The sequence below is a fragment of the Balaenoptera ricei genome, chromosome 8 (assembly GCF_028023285.1).
Source record: "Balaenoptera ricei isolate mBalRic1 chromosome 8, mBalRic1.hap2, whole genome shotgun sequence".
In the NCBI taxonomy this organism is placed as follows: domain Eukaryota; kingdom Metazoa; phylum Chordata; class Mammalia; order Artiodactyla; family Balaenopteridae; genus Balaenoptera; species Balaenoptera ricei.
The window spans coordinates 106,175,278-106,189,018 of NC_082646.1; the positions used below are offsets into that span (position 1 = coordinate 106,175,278).

A 13,741-nucleotide genomic window follows, 5' to 3' on the forward strand; every position below is an offset into this window, starting at 1 on the left:
CGGCAGCTTCTAGTAGGTTCCAGAAGGCGGCGCGTGCGGTTGGGAACGCGGAGCGGACGGAGTGTATTCAACTGGGTTCCGGGCCGGGCTATGGAGCAGGTGAAGGGGGAGGGGCGGACTGAGGCCCGGGGCCGCTCGGTGACCCTCCGAGGCTAGGCCGCGGCTGGAGGAGCGGGGCGGGAACCCGATCGGGGGGGCCGGAGCGGCCGGGGTGGGGGCCGGGGCCGGCGGAGCAGCTGGGGCGGCGAGGGAGTGAGGGCCGCGGCGGGCGGGCGGGGAGCGAGGGTTGGCTGTGGGGAGCGCGGGTTCGGCTCAGCGCCTGTCGCCACCCGACTCGGCGAGATGGGCTGAGAGACGTATCAGTTCGGCATAAGTCTGGTTCTCGGCGGGAAGAGGAGTCGCGGCCGGACTCCGGAGGTCTCTCGGGAAGTAGGTCCAGGCTGAGCAGGGGGATGGCGCCCGAGGCGCTGGGAGGGATGGAGGTGGGCGAGGGGCCTTGCGAAAGGCAGGAGGGATCGGGTCAACCTCTGGGAGTTCGTCATGTGAAAGGGGGATTAGAAATTGCGGACGAAGAGGCTACCCAGGACTTGGCACAGTTAACTTGGAGGAATTCGGGGAGCGGGGACGGGAATACACTGGAAGTATCTGTATTCTTAGTAGCCAGTTGGGGAAAACCCTACTTCTCTGCATCTGAAAAGGCCGGGATGGAAGAGTGTTGAGTGAAGGTATGACGAGCAGCAGGCCGACTTCTTTTCATGATGCAGGAAAGGGGAGGGTGCAGCAAAAGTCCTTGGAATGAATTTCATCCCTACCAGTGTTTTACAAACGTATGTGCGGCTCCTCCCCCTTCTCGTTTTTCTTTTTGTGTGCGTGCGATTCAAGAGTAACAGGACTGATACTTATAAAACTTCGGTTTCAAATTGCAGAAGGAGGAATTAGTTGCTTAGAAAATATAGAATATACAGGTAAACAGTAAAAGTAAGTTATTTAACTCCGCTCAGCATTATTGGGGGGCCGAGTTTGAAGCTGCTGCTAGTTTCTTTCAGTGATTTAATTGTACCCTCTGTGGCCTGAGGGTTGTGAAAAGCCCAGAGAGGTTTTATTCAATTGGAAGCTGTTATTAGGCTGTAATGATTGACTGGGGGGAGTGGGGGGGACAGCTCGGGTGTTTAGGTGTGATCTACAAAGCCGAACCTTTTGCCTTAGTATGGGTATTGCTCTTTTAGCCAAACCTGGGGCCTCTTCGCTAAATTTTTAAAAATTAGAGTGGTAACGGAGAGGTTAATAAACATTTTGCGCCCTTGTGATAATTAAATTGTATCTGGGATTCAGTAGGCTGTGATACAGACAAGAAACAGAGGGCTGATGTGAGAAACATATTGCTGTGTTAAATTCAAGAAAAGCTCTCATCCCGCCATTATCAAAAGAGGAAAAAAATTTTTCTTAATCGCAATTGCCTCTTGTAGAAGTGTACGTACAGGTAGACAGTGAGTGACAAAACTCAGGGACTGCACGTTTACCATGCCCGTTGTACAAATGGCCTGGCATTTTATTCCAGGTGTGTTAGAACCTACTGTCTTGCCCCCATTCAATATGTAGCTTCTTCCTTTTTTTTTTTTTTTTTTTTTTTATTCTGAGATCCATGTTTCAGTTTTAGGAAACATTCAAGTTGGACAAATTTGAGTGTCCAAAATCGTGTTTTTTTAACTAAGCACCTTTCAAATCTCATAGTGATAAACTGTTAAAATTTGACCCAATACAGACATACAACTGTATAACATGTCAGACAAAACAACTTCCTGTATTATATGTACCACATGCTGATATTTTCTATTCCATTTGATGTTTTAAAGTGTTGCTTGTGTACGAACTTGATTTCCTGACCTGCAGGTAGGTGCCCGGTTTGGAAGATGTTCTGTAAGATAGGCAGGGACATCACCAAGCTGTTCTCAGCTGCCTTGTGGTATTAGTTGAGTTTTTAAACTTTTTGCCTTCTGGCCTGCATCTTGGGCTTTAAGGTTTTTATCCCTTGCTTGCTAAATTTGGTAGTTTCTTTCCTTTTTTCTCATAGAGGTTGTCTCTCTAAGATCTCTCTGGTTGGTGGAGGTTCCCAATTGGTGTGCCTCAAGGTTCCAAAGTCATTTCTCATAACAGAATTCTTGTATCACTACACTGGGTCAGGGGCAGATGATAGGTACCAAGAAAGAATGACTTTGTGTCTTGAGGGACACAGCTTGATCTCACCAAGTGTGTATGCCTTTGAGGGATGACCCTCCCCTCTTGTAGGGCTCCCTGGTTAGAAGCCCTTTAATTAGGATCCTGCTCTGATAGGGCCAGGGTCACTTTATTAAACGTTTTGATGCATTCCTGCTGTTTTCATTCCGGATATTTGAGAGGATAGTGGATTGAACCACAAATAGTGTTTCTTTATTCTTCTCCATCCTTTTAGTAACATATTAATATTTAAGCATGGCAAAAACTGTTTTTTTCTAGCTTTCCTTTACGCGTTAAGGAATAGACCAGTAATCTATCGTGTTGTGACATGTTACCACATCTGTAAGTGGAAACAGATTGTTCTTTGATCATAGGTGAGCGTCTTGATGCTCCTGGAGCCGGCAGGTTGCTGAAGCACGTATCAGTGCACGCTCAGTCCACTTCCTTCTTGGTCGCCTCTTCCTGTGAGGAGTAATTAGGCCTGTGTTCAGTTTATCATTTGAACTCTGGAAATCCATGGCAAACAAATTTGTTTTTCCACAAAAGGAACTCATGAGTATGTTCTAGAGTGACTTCATCAGCTCAAAGGAGAGACTTTTGGAAGAGTGGCTGGAGTTCTCACTGATCCACAGGGGAGCCAGCAAAGAACAGTGTCAGGCCGCTTCTTCCTGGTTATTTTTTCCTTGCTGGTTCCCAAAGGTGTGGGAAATGTAAATTAATTAATCTGTGATTTCTCTTTTCTGATCCATAAAGTAACCTGTTTGTCAATAGTTGCAGAAAGGAATGAGTATCCCCTAAGAAATTGGGACTAAAGAGACATTTTATGGAGAGAAACTGTATTGGTTCCTTTTCTTCTCAGGTAAATGAGCTCAAAGAAAAGGGCAACAAAGCCCTGAGTGCTGGCAACATTGATGACGCGTTGCAGTGCTACTCAGAAGCCATTAAGTTAGACCCCCAGAACCACGTGCTCTACAGCAATCGTTCCGCAGCCTATGCCAAGAAAGGAGACTACCAGAAGGCTTACGAGGACGGCTGCAGAACCGTGGACCTGAAGCCTGACTGGGGCAAGGTAAGCTGCGCGCGCGCTGGGGCTCCTCAGGTGCCCAGAAACTCCTTTTGGGGGCAGTTCTTAAATACCAGCCCTCCTGGCTTGCCTAGTTGCCTATCCTGAGAGACTCATAGTTGATTATCCCCCTCCCCCCATTATTCTTCCTACCTGTTTGAGAATGTTCCTCAGACTGATGGCATGTTTCATCAAATGTGAGGTACCATCGGTTAAGACATGTCTTATTTTTTGTACTACTAGGAAGGAAAACACTACCCAAAAACTGACAACACTTAGGGTCATAAGATGAACTGGGAAGGGGCAGGTGTGCACCTTAGATATTTGGCTGTGTTCTGCAGGGTCGATAATGTACCATTGTTACATCCTGCTCCTCTTTCTGTTTTTTCTTTGGCCTTCACGTGAATACCCATTTTGTTTCATGAAATGTAAAATAGATTTTTTTGAGTTCATCTTAGGAATTTACCACTAGGTGTCTTTTATTTTTTATTTTTCTTTGCTGGTTTAAGGGCTATTCCCGAAAAGCAGCAGCTCTTGAGTTCTTAAACCGATTTGAAGAAGCCAAGCAAACCTATGAGGAGGGTTTAAAACATGAAGCAAACAACCCTCAGCTCAAAGAAGGTTTACAGAATATGGAGGCCCGGTTGGCAGGTATGCAGGCCCCACGTATACTGCTCTTCTCCTTTTATTTACTATTATTTTTTAATTGGGATTAACTTTGAGGCTCCCCCATCCCCCAGTGTCAGTCTAGTAGGCTATGTGGGCATAGTAACTGACTTCTCGTGATGTGCTTTCCTTTGAAACAGAGAGGAAATTCATGAACCCTTTCAACATGCCTAATCTATACCAGAAGTTGGAGAGTGATCCCAGGACAAAGATTCTGCTCGCTGATCCTACCTACCGGGAACTGATAGAGCAGCTGCGGAACAAGCCCTCCGACCTGGGCACGTAAGTCAAGGCAGCACCGTTTGTCTCTGGAAATGGACATGAACGTTGTGCTTTCTTCCTGGGATCCTGTGGCAGGGGGTTCCCTCGACCAGAATGCAGGGTTTCTCCCTTTGTTTTTTCTCCAAAGAGCTGTAGGAGTTTATTGCTTTGTTTACTGTGTATTTGTATTTTTAGAAAGGGTCAGGGGGAGTATATATCAGAGTAATCTAGTGTTTGTTCTAACCCTCCCCTGCCTCTTCACTGCTCTCCTGCTATGCTGACCTAGCACCAACCCTATCCTTTCTTTACACATAGGACCCCCTTTCTCTGTTGGTATATTGGAGTGGAAACTCAAGGTTGAAAAGGTGTCAGATCTAAAGAGGTCTCTCTAAACCTTGTACTGCTCTCTGTGACTGTCTGAATCCCTCTGGCTCCTGAGATCAGACAAAGTGTGTCTATAACTCATTTCTCTGTGTATCTGCTGGTCTCAAGAAATAAATTTGGTCTGTGTTACCTCATTTTATATGGATATTTGAAGGGTTGAGGATTCCCCATTTGTAACTTTTAGTACAGGATCTAGGAACCTTCTCATGGGTGAGAAGCTTTTATATACAGTAATCTGAGCTTTAGCAGTAAATGGGGTTTAAGATCAGTCATGGGGAGGACTAAGTGCTGTTTTTTGTTTTTGTTTTTTTAACCAATACCAGGAAATTGCAGGATCCCCGTATCATGACTACTCTCAGTGTCCTCCTCGGGGTCGATCTAGGCGGCGTGGATGAAGATGAGGAAGTTGCGACACCTCCACCGCCGCCGCCTCCCAAAAAGGAGGCAAAACCAGAGCCAATGGAAGAAGATCTTCCAGAGAATAAGAAGCAGGTGTCTCGCTCTCTCTCTTTTTATTTTATTTTTTTTAAACACTGTTTACTATCATGCATTTAGAAGAAACAGCCAAGTCAACTAGAAATATGTGTGTCAGGTGGGACCATCTATAGACTTTCATTGGCTGTGATTGTTTTTTGAATGCTCAGTATGTGCTAAAGTTACTATTGTTAATTAAAATGGTCAGGGGACTTCCCTGGTGGTCCAGTGGGTAAGAGACTGTGCTCCCAATGCAGGGGGCCTGGGTTCGATCCCTGGTGGGAACTAGATCCTGCTTGCATGCTGCAACTTAAGAGTTCTCATGCCACAACTAAGAGTCCACGTGCCACAACTAAGACCCAGTGCAGCCAAAATAAATAATAAATAAATATTTTAAAAATAAAATAGTATATTAAAAGGTCCACGTAACAAGCAGTTTCATAGGAATCGTGTGTCTCTAAGTCTTCAGGCAGCGGAAGCTACTAGCCCATAGTCCCACGGCCGCTGTGGTTCTGGCCGTGTGGATGTCAGCCAGGGCCAGCCAGTAAAGTCGTGTGTGGCCCTTGTCCTTGCGGAGATCCAGAAGAATGCTGTCTATCATTCCTTAACGCTTCTGTTTCCTGGTTGGACGTGGTGTGTAGTTGAAAGTTGTCTGTGTTGCTAAGTGAACAACTTTCAGTCTTCCAGAGCAGGAGGCATGTGCCTGAACGATTTTATTTCCCTTCTTATAAATGGGAACAGCAGATTGTTGCCAAATTTAGTACCTTTAAATGGGTAAGCGTTGGTTGTTCATGGTGCCGCAAAGCTGGAAAAAGGCCCTATAACGTGGGTGGTAGTGAGCTCTGCTGAAGACTCCTGCCACCAGGACAGCCCCTTCTGCTGCTCCTCACCCTCTCTGCTGGTGTTGCCTGACAGCTAAGACCCCGAGACAGCACGTGACAGAAACCGAACTTGCTCAGCCTCTCAGAATTAAACCTAGCACAGAACTGTGTTGTCCTCTCTGAAGTTCTTTCATGCTGAAGGGATTTCCTGTCCCCTGAAGAAGCCCTCACTTGCTGACAAAGATCCAGGAGAGTAGGTGGGATAGGGGGAGTTTCAGAGGAAGCAGAGATGGAAGTCTATAATTTTTCATCCTAACAGCTGATACTTCACCGTGGGTGTGGAGAATCTGCTTCTGTAGCCTTGTTAGTTGTGTATGCTGCGTGGTACCTGTGACGTCACAGGCCCTTGCTCTCTTTGCCGTCTGGTTAGATGTGCTCAGCACTGACTTCTCCCACACCTCATCTAGGCACTGAAAGAAAAAGAGCTGGGGAATGAAGCCTATAAGAAGAAAGACTTTGACACAGCCTTGAAACACTATGACAGAGCCAAGGACCTGGACCCCACCAACATGACTTACATAACCAACCAAGCAGGTGAGACCCAGGACTCAGGTGCAGGAGTTGTTACGTGGTCCTGGGGGTGAGGCATGGGCTGACTCTTCCTTTTTGACCCTCCTGCCTGGCAGCCGTGTACTTCGAAAAGGGCGACTATGGTAAATGCCGGGAGCTTTGTGAGAAGGCCATTGAAGTGGGGCGAGAAAACCGAGAAGACTACCGACAGATTGCCAAGTACGCTTGACCTGGAATGCCTTGAGCGGTGTGGAGGGTTCCATGTCTGCATGGGGAGGGGGCTGCTGGCTGCACAATCTACTTTGTTAGCCGTGGGCTGGAAAGGAGGCTGCAGGATCCTAGACAGGAGGTGTTGGAAGGGCATGGTGCCTGGGGCAGTGATGTGGGCCTTGTGTCTAGTTGGTTGCAGGTGTTTTTTTCTCTGCAGGGGCTGACGTTGTCTGTGTTCTGCCCTCAGCAAATTCTTTTTCCTCTTGTCTTTGTCAGAGCTTACGCTCGAATTGGCAACTCCTATTTCAAAGAAGAAAAGTACAAGGATGCCATCCATTTCTACAACAAGTCTCTGGCAGAGCACCGAACCCCAGATGTGCTCAAGAAATGCCAACAGGTGGGTAGGGAATACGGACTGTTTTGCTATTTTTTGTTTTATTTATTTTAGTCATTACTATTTAATGACAGATCTGTTGTCTTTGGTCATTGTATATGATGCTGCCCCTGTCACTTAATGATGACAACATGTAGGGAATAACTCAGTTTTTCTGCTGTACTTTTTTGTCGGCCAAGGTTTCCACCATAAATTTGTTGATGTTGAGGGTCAGTGTTCTGACAGTGTTGTGGTTACTGTAATTTAAGTTTCTTCTTACCTTATACAACCAGATTATGTAGGGGGGTGATTTTATTCACAGAAAGATTAGGCAGAAAATTGAGCTGTCAATACATCCATCATTTTCATATAGAGCATATCTTTGTACCAAGTGTACATCAATACCGTTCATTCTGCTTCATAGTACCTACACCTTGATGAGGAGGAGTATAAAATTTTTTTTTTGAATTGAGGTTAAGTTAGTTTACAACATTATACTTCAGTTGTACAACATAGTGATTCAAAATTTTTAGATTATACTTTATTTAAAGATATTATAAAATATTGGTTATATTCTTTATGCTGTACAATATATCTTTGTAGCTTACTTAAGCTATACATAGTTTGTAAGGAATATAAAATCATTAAACCAAAAGTTAAATCTTGCCACTCTGAAAATTGAAATTCTAATCAGACTTTTTATTAGGCCAATGTTTATGAGAGTTTAAATGACTATTCCAAGAATTAATATTTTTTTTAGGCAGAGAAAATCCTGAAAGAGCAAGAGCGGCTGGCCTACATAAACCCTGACCTGGCCTTGGAGGAGAAGAACAAAGGCAATGAATGTTTTCAGAAAGGTACCTGCAGCTCAGATGATGGAACTTTTGGATAAGAGCAGCGTAGATGTTGCTTTCTGTGCCTTGGCTGACTGTGTGGTAGATGCGCTCTGGTGGTGTGCTTTATTTTATTTTTTAAGTTTGTCTTTTCCATGTTCAGGGGACTATCCCCAGGCCATGAAGCATTATACAGAAGCCATCAAACGGAACCCAAAAGACGCCAAATTGTACAGCAATCGAGCTGCCTGCTACACCAAACTCCTGGAGTTCCAGCTGGCACTCAAGGTGAGGCTCTGGCAATGCGGAGCAGCCGTTAATGTAGCCTGTGCACGAGGAGTGTGTTTTCCTCTTTTCGTGTTTTCATCAGCATCAGCTTGATGTTATTTTGATCATAGATTCAAGGTGGTGATGCACATGTGAAATTTGTAAAAATACAGGGCCTGTGTCTCTACCCTGTCCTGGCCTGTGTATTTATTCGTGGTTGGGAGTATTTGGGAAAGTAGATCCTTTTCCCTCCCCTTTGTCCTTCCTTACATTTTTTGTTGTTGTTTGCCTTTTTAACATTTTAAATGTATGGTTGAGTGGCATCAAGAACCTTCACATTGTTGTGTAGCCATCACCAACATCCATCTCCAGAACTGTTTCATCTTCCCAAACGGAAACTGCATTTTCTTTTTTTTAAATAATTTAGCCCCCAGATCTCATTCTTTTTTTTTTTTTTTTTTTTTTTTAAATTTATTTATTTTTGGCTGTGTTGGGTCTTCGTTTCTGTGCGAGGGCTTTCTTTAGTTGCGGCGAGCCGGGGCCACTCTTCATCACGGTGCACGGACCTCTCACTGTGTGGCCTCTCTTGTTGCGGAGCACAAGCTCCAGACGCACAGGCTCAGTAGTTGTGGCTCACGGGCCCAGTTGCTCCGTGGCATGTGGGATCTTCCCAGACCAGGCCTCGAACCCGTGTCCCCTGCATTGGCAGGCAGATTCTCAACCACTGCGCCACCAGGGAAGCCCCGAAACTGCATTTTCTAAACACTAATACCCCAGCCCCCTCTCCCAGCCCCTGGTAACCACTGTTGTATTTTCTGTCTCTCTGAATTTGATCTCTCTAGGGACTTCCTGTAAGTGGAATCATACAGTGCTGGACCTTTTGTGTCTAGCTTACGTCACTTAGCATAATGTCTTCAAGGTTCACGTTGTAGCATGTGTCGGCAGTTCCTTTTTCGTGGCTGAATAATATTCCATTGTGTGGATAGGCCACCTTTTGTTTATCCATCCATCCATGGACATTTGGTTGTTTCCACCTTTTGGCTATTCTGGACAGTGCTGCTGTGAACATGGGTGTACAGATATCTGTTTGAGTCCCTGGTTTCAATTCTTTCAAGTATTTTATGCAACAGTGGAAGTACTGTAGTTCTGTGTTTAATTTTTTTGAGGAACTGCCTTACTTTCCACAGCAGCTTTACCATTCTTCTTTTCTTCCATACTCCAGTTAGATAGATCTGCTGTTGTCAGTCACATCAAGTATGGTCAGGTATGATAATGTTCAACACTGAAGGAGTTACTCTCCATAGCTCTCTTGAACATGAGCTACTCTGTGCCTCTTGACGATTTTTAAACTGTTCTCTGGGAGGTAAACCTGGACTATCTTGTGGGAACAAGACAAAATGTTATCTATCTAGACACCCCAGTACCTGAGCCCGTGATGGGTTTTGTTTGATGCCACTGTCTTCTCGGTCCATCTGGCCTAGAGACATCACTGCTGCTGGTGGGACTGCACAAGGGGAATGTCAAAAGCAAGTTGGTTTGCAAAGCAAAGAGTAACATTGTTAGTCACCTGAGAGGTGGAGCAGGACTTTCCCAATCTGCAAATGGGAGGAAAGGATGAGTAGAATTGCTTCCAGTCTTAGAGCTTCTTGGTAGAAGTTGATTGGGCCTCAGTGCACACACTACACTGCATAGCATTCTTTTCTCTGTGATTTTGTTTTGAAGATATTTCAGACAAAAATACACAGAATACCTATGTTTTCCTCCTTTTCTTCAACCATAAGCATTGACACTTTTGGCGAACCATTTGTGAAAGGAAATGATACATTCTGGCACTTGACCTCTGAATTCGTGAGCATACATCTCCTGAAATGGCTCTCCCTGTCCAGTCACAATATTATTAGCACCTAATAATAGCAAAACTCAGGCCATAATGTCATCTGCTGTATGTCTATGTTCAGATTTCCTTAGTTGTCTAAAAATAAAGTTTTAAAGTTGTCAATATCAAGGTCCATTCGTTTCATCTGGTGGTCATGTCCTCTTTAGTTTCTCAAACTAGAAGTTTCCCCACCTTTTGGGTTTTGGGGGGTTTTTTTCCTTTTTAAATCATAACATCAGCCTTTTGAAGAGTCCCAGTCCCCTTATATGAGATGGTCCATGATCTGGCTTTGTTATCCCGTCTGGTTCTGCTTTCCTTCCTTCTCTACTCTCCTTTCGTTGCGCCTGCTGTTAAATTACCAAGCTGCCAGGAACAACAGAAGCACTAGAGGGAGGAGGGATGAATTGGGAGGTTGGGATTGACATACACACACTACCATGTATGAAATAGGTAACTACTAAGGACCTACTGTATAGCACAGGGAACTCCACTCAATGCTCTGTAATGGCTGTGTGGGAAAAGAATGATCTACTTTACTGTACACCTTTACAGCACCTGTAAATCAACTCTACTCCAATAAAAATTTTTAAAAAATAGAACAGAAGCATTAGAACAAAAGCAGAATGTTCTGTAATGGCCCTGGGTGAACAGTTAGATTTGTAATTCCAGGTGATCAGTCTGCCCTAGGGTAGCTCCTCTAAAGGAATGAGCCTAATTCTTTTTTGCCTTTCCTCCCTAGGACTGTGAGGAATGCATCCAGCTAGAACCGACCTTCAGTAAGTGCCTTTCTGTGCTGCTTCTCTGTCCCCTGACTGGCCAGAGGGCTGAGAGAAGGAGAGAGCATATTCTTTGCCTGTGTGTCTTTCGGGTTTGTAACGTTGAGGAGCTAGTGTCAGGCTGAGGAACGATGGTGTTCAGATGAAGAGGTGAAACAGCAGCCTTCGGAAGTGTGTTTTAGGTGATGCCTCACCTCTCCCTTTCTGCCTGTAGTCAAGGGTTATACACGGAAAGCAGCTGCCCTGGAAGCGATGAAAGACTACACAAAAGCCATGGATGTGTACCAGAAGGCCCTCGACCTGGACTCCAGCTGTAAGGTGGGGCTGCCCTGGCCTGCAGTGAGCTCTCCGCTGCCTCCGTGTCTCTGATTCTTCCCTCTCGCCTGTTTCTCTGTCTGTCTGTCTTCCCCTCAGTTACCTCTGTTGTCTCGGACCTGCCGCAGCAGTGAGCCAGGTAGTGCTAACACCCTCCGCTTTTGGCTTTGCCGGAATGCAGGAGGCCGCAGATGGTTACCAGCGCTGCGTGATGGCCCAGTACAACCGACATGACAGCCCCGAAGATGTGAAGCGGCGGGCCATGGCCGACCCTGAGGTGCAGCAGATAATGAGTGACCCGGCCATGCGGCTCATCCTGGAACAGATGCAGAAGGACCCCCAGGCGCTCAGCGAGTGAGTCAAGTTAGGGGCAGACGGCCTTCGAGGGAAAAGGTGGACAAAAGCATTGAGAATGCACAACGTTGGCAGCAGTGTGATCTGAGTGGAATATTTATAGTGTAATTCTTACTTGGAAGGTTGGCGGTTGATGGTGAGCTGGAAGGATTTCATTTATATGTTAGTGGCGATGGCTTAAGTGGTTAGTTGCAAAGCCCAGTTTTGCTGGGAGAATGGTCTCAGCTTAAACCTGTGTCCGTGGACTCCTGTGCAGCAGGACCAGGAGCAGGACTGGTCAGGTTCCGAACACTGGCAGAGGAGGCCCGTGTGGGTCCCCCTGGGCAGTCTCTGCCAGGACTCCCTTACCACCTCTTGTTGGTTGGTGGTGTCCAGGGGGGTTTGTGTTGGTTGGGGCTTGCTCTGGGAGCAAGTAAGAATTTTTATAGGTTGTCTCATTTCAAATAACTTGGCCTCTTGTTTGTCAGACACTTAAAGAATCCTGTGATAGCGCAGAAGATCCAGAAGTTGATGGATGTGGGTCTGATCGCAATTCGGTGATGACTTGCTCGTCATGCCCCTTCCCTTCACCCTCACGTGGAAAGAGGAGCTGGGACCGCGGCAAGCAGCACGGAGCAGAAGGGAGAGAAGGGGAAACAAGCGAACAACTTATCTATATATTTATACAGACGTACGAGGAAGATTCAGAGACTTGTACTCGCGTATTTGTGCAGCCGCTGCCTCTGGGCCCTCCCAGCACACGCATGGTCTCCTTCCCCTGCCCCCAGTCGCTGTCTCAGCTGCTCTCCCATAGTTGGTTATTTTTTATTTGGGGCAGTGGGCTTGTAAGGGGAGGGGAGGGTGTTCTTCCCAACCTCAGGTCCCAACTGTCTTCACGTTGTTAACTCCACGTCCTCTTCTCCAATAAAACAAGCCAGTCAGGCGTGGTTATACATTGCTATGTCCCCGAGTAATTTTTTTGCCAAAAGACTTTGAAGCAGATGTCCTGTAGGGGTCACAGCCTGGATTGGGAGAGCTGAGTGCGAACTGAACACTGGGAACCAGGCCCGCATGCTCTCTTCCTTCCTGAAGGGTGGGGTGGGTGTGAGCTTGGCTGGGTTCCCTGGCCTAGCAAGGTGGCCACTAGGTGGTGCTGTCGCTCAGTGAACAACTGAAAGGGGACATGGAGGCTCCTGACCCAGAGTGGCTCCAGCTCCGGAGGGTCAGATGAACTTCCAGGTAATTCCCGTGCTGTCAGTTCTCCACACTCAAATCGCAAAGCCAGAAACCAGTTAGATCCAGAGAACAGTGGGTTCCACTCAAGAACTGAAAACAATTGCTATTGCAAGAGACACTTCAGACCTCCTTTTTGGAAACGTCAAATCTGTCAGCTGCTGTATGTTAGTTGTATGTTAGTTGTAGTTCTTAACTGCTCTCAACTGAGTTAAAAGTATGTTTTAATTACACTTTTCCACAGTTGCAACAAACTTTCTAAAAACCCTCTACTTGGACTGGGGTGGCTTCTGAGGCTGGACTGAAACTTCATTTGTTCCAGGAGTGCAGCTTTGGGGCTAGGAAGCTGCTGAGGCCAGCAGCTGGCTGCACTTTCTGCTGCCTTGACTTTGCATAAGCTGGCCTTCCCCTGGGAATCCCCAGCAGGCCTCCGCCATCTGGGTGGCACAGTCCTCCACAGGGATTCTGCTGCACCTCTGGTGCTACTGTCTCTTCAGGCTCTGTTCCCTCCATCCCCAAATTGATTGTCTAGAAAGGCTGAATTTCTGCTGGGAGCCAGTGACTATAAGACCTTGCTTTCCCAAAGCTTACATCCTGTTGCAGGTGATAAGAAGATGCTGGGCCACCAGGGGCCCTCTGAGTCACATTTGTGTAGGGACATGACAGGAGTGAGTCTCGTGGGTACTGGCCCTAGAGGAGAGTGATGCAGGTGGAGGGACAGTAGAGGTGGCAAGTCTGAAGTCTTGAAACCTGAAGGCGTGGGGGAGGCAGGTCGTGAAACATCAGGGGCCAATTTCTGTTCAGCTTTTCCCCTGGGCAGCTCTAAGGTTGACAAGTTTGGAAAAGAGGCCCTTAACTGGGGACAGGAAAGACATAAGGAAGTCGTTTCCCTCAGGGCCTTTAAGGATCTACTTTGTGGTGATAAAGGACATTCGGGGCTTGAGCTGACTTGACCTGCCAGGCCCCTAAATAACCCAGATCCAACCCTTTGAACTCCACCGCTCTCCCTCTCTGCAGCTGAGTGATGCTTACAGCCCAAGGACCCCCACCTCATGACAGGTTGGAGATGAGA

At 46.5% G+C, this 13,741-nt stretch overlaps 1 protein-coding gene across 1 annotated transcript; it reads left to right on the forward strand.

Moving 5' to 3' along the window:
- STIP1 (stress induced phosphoprotein 1) lies at positions 1-12,389 on the forward strand. The gene is made up of 14 exons (XM_059931867.1): positions 1-99; positions 3,074-3,283; positions 3,787-3,928; positions 4,084-4,225; positions 4,912-5,080; positions 6,351-6,477; positions 6,570-6,672; positions 6,940-7,060; positions 7,797-7,893; positions 8,033-8,157; positions 10,752-10,788; positions 11,003-11,106; positions 11,285-11,457; positions 11,925-12,389. Exons 1-14 carry the CDS (start codon positions 91-93, stop codon positions 11,995-11,997), a joined length of 1,632 nt encoding a protein of 543 aa, XP_059787850.1. The 5' UTR covers positions 1-90; the 3' UTR covers positions 11,998-12,389.
- Positions 12,390-13,741: the final 1,352 nt, after the last annotated feature.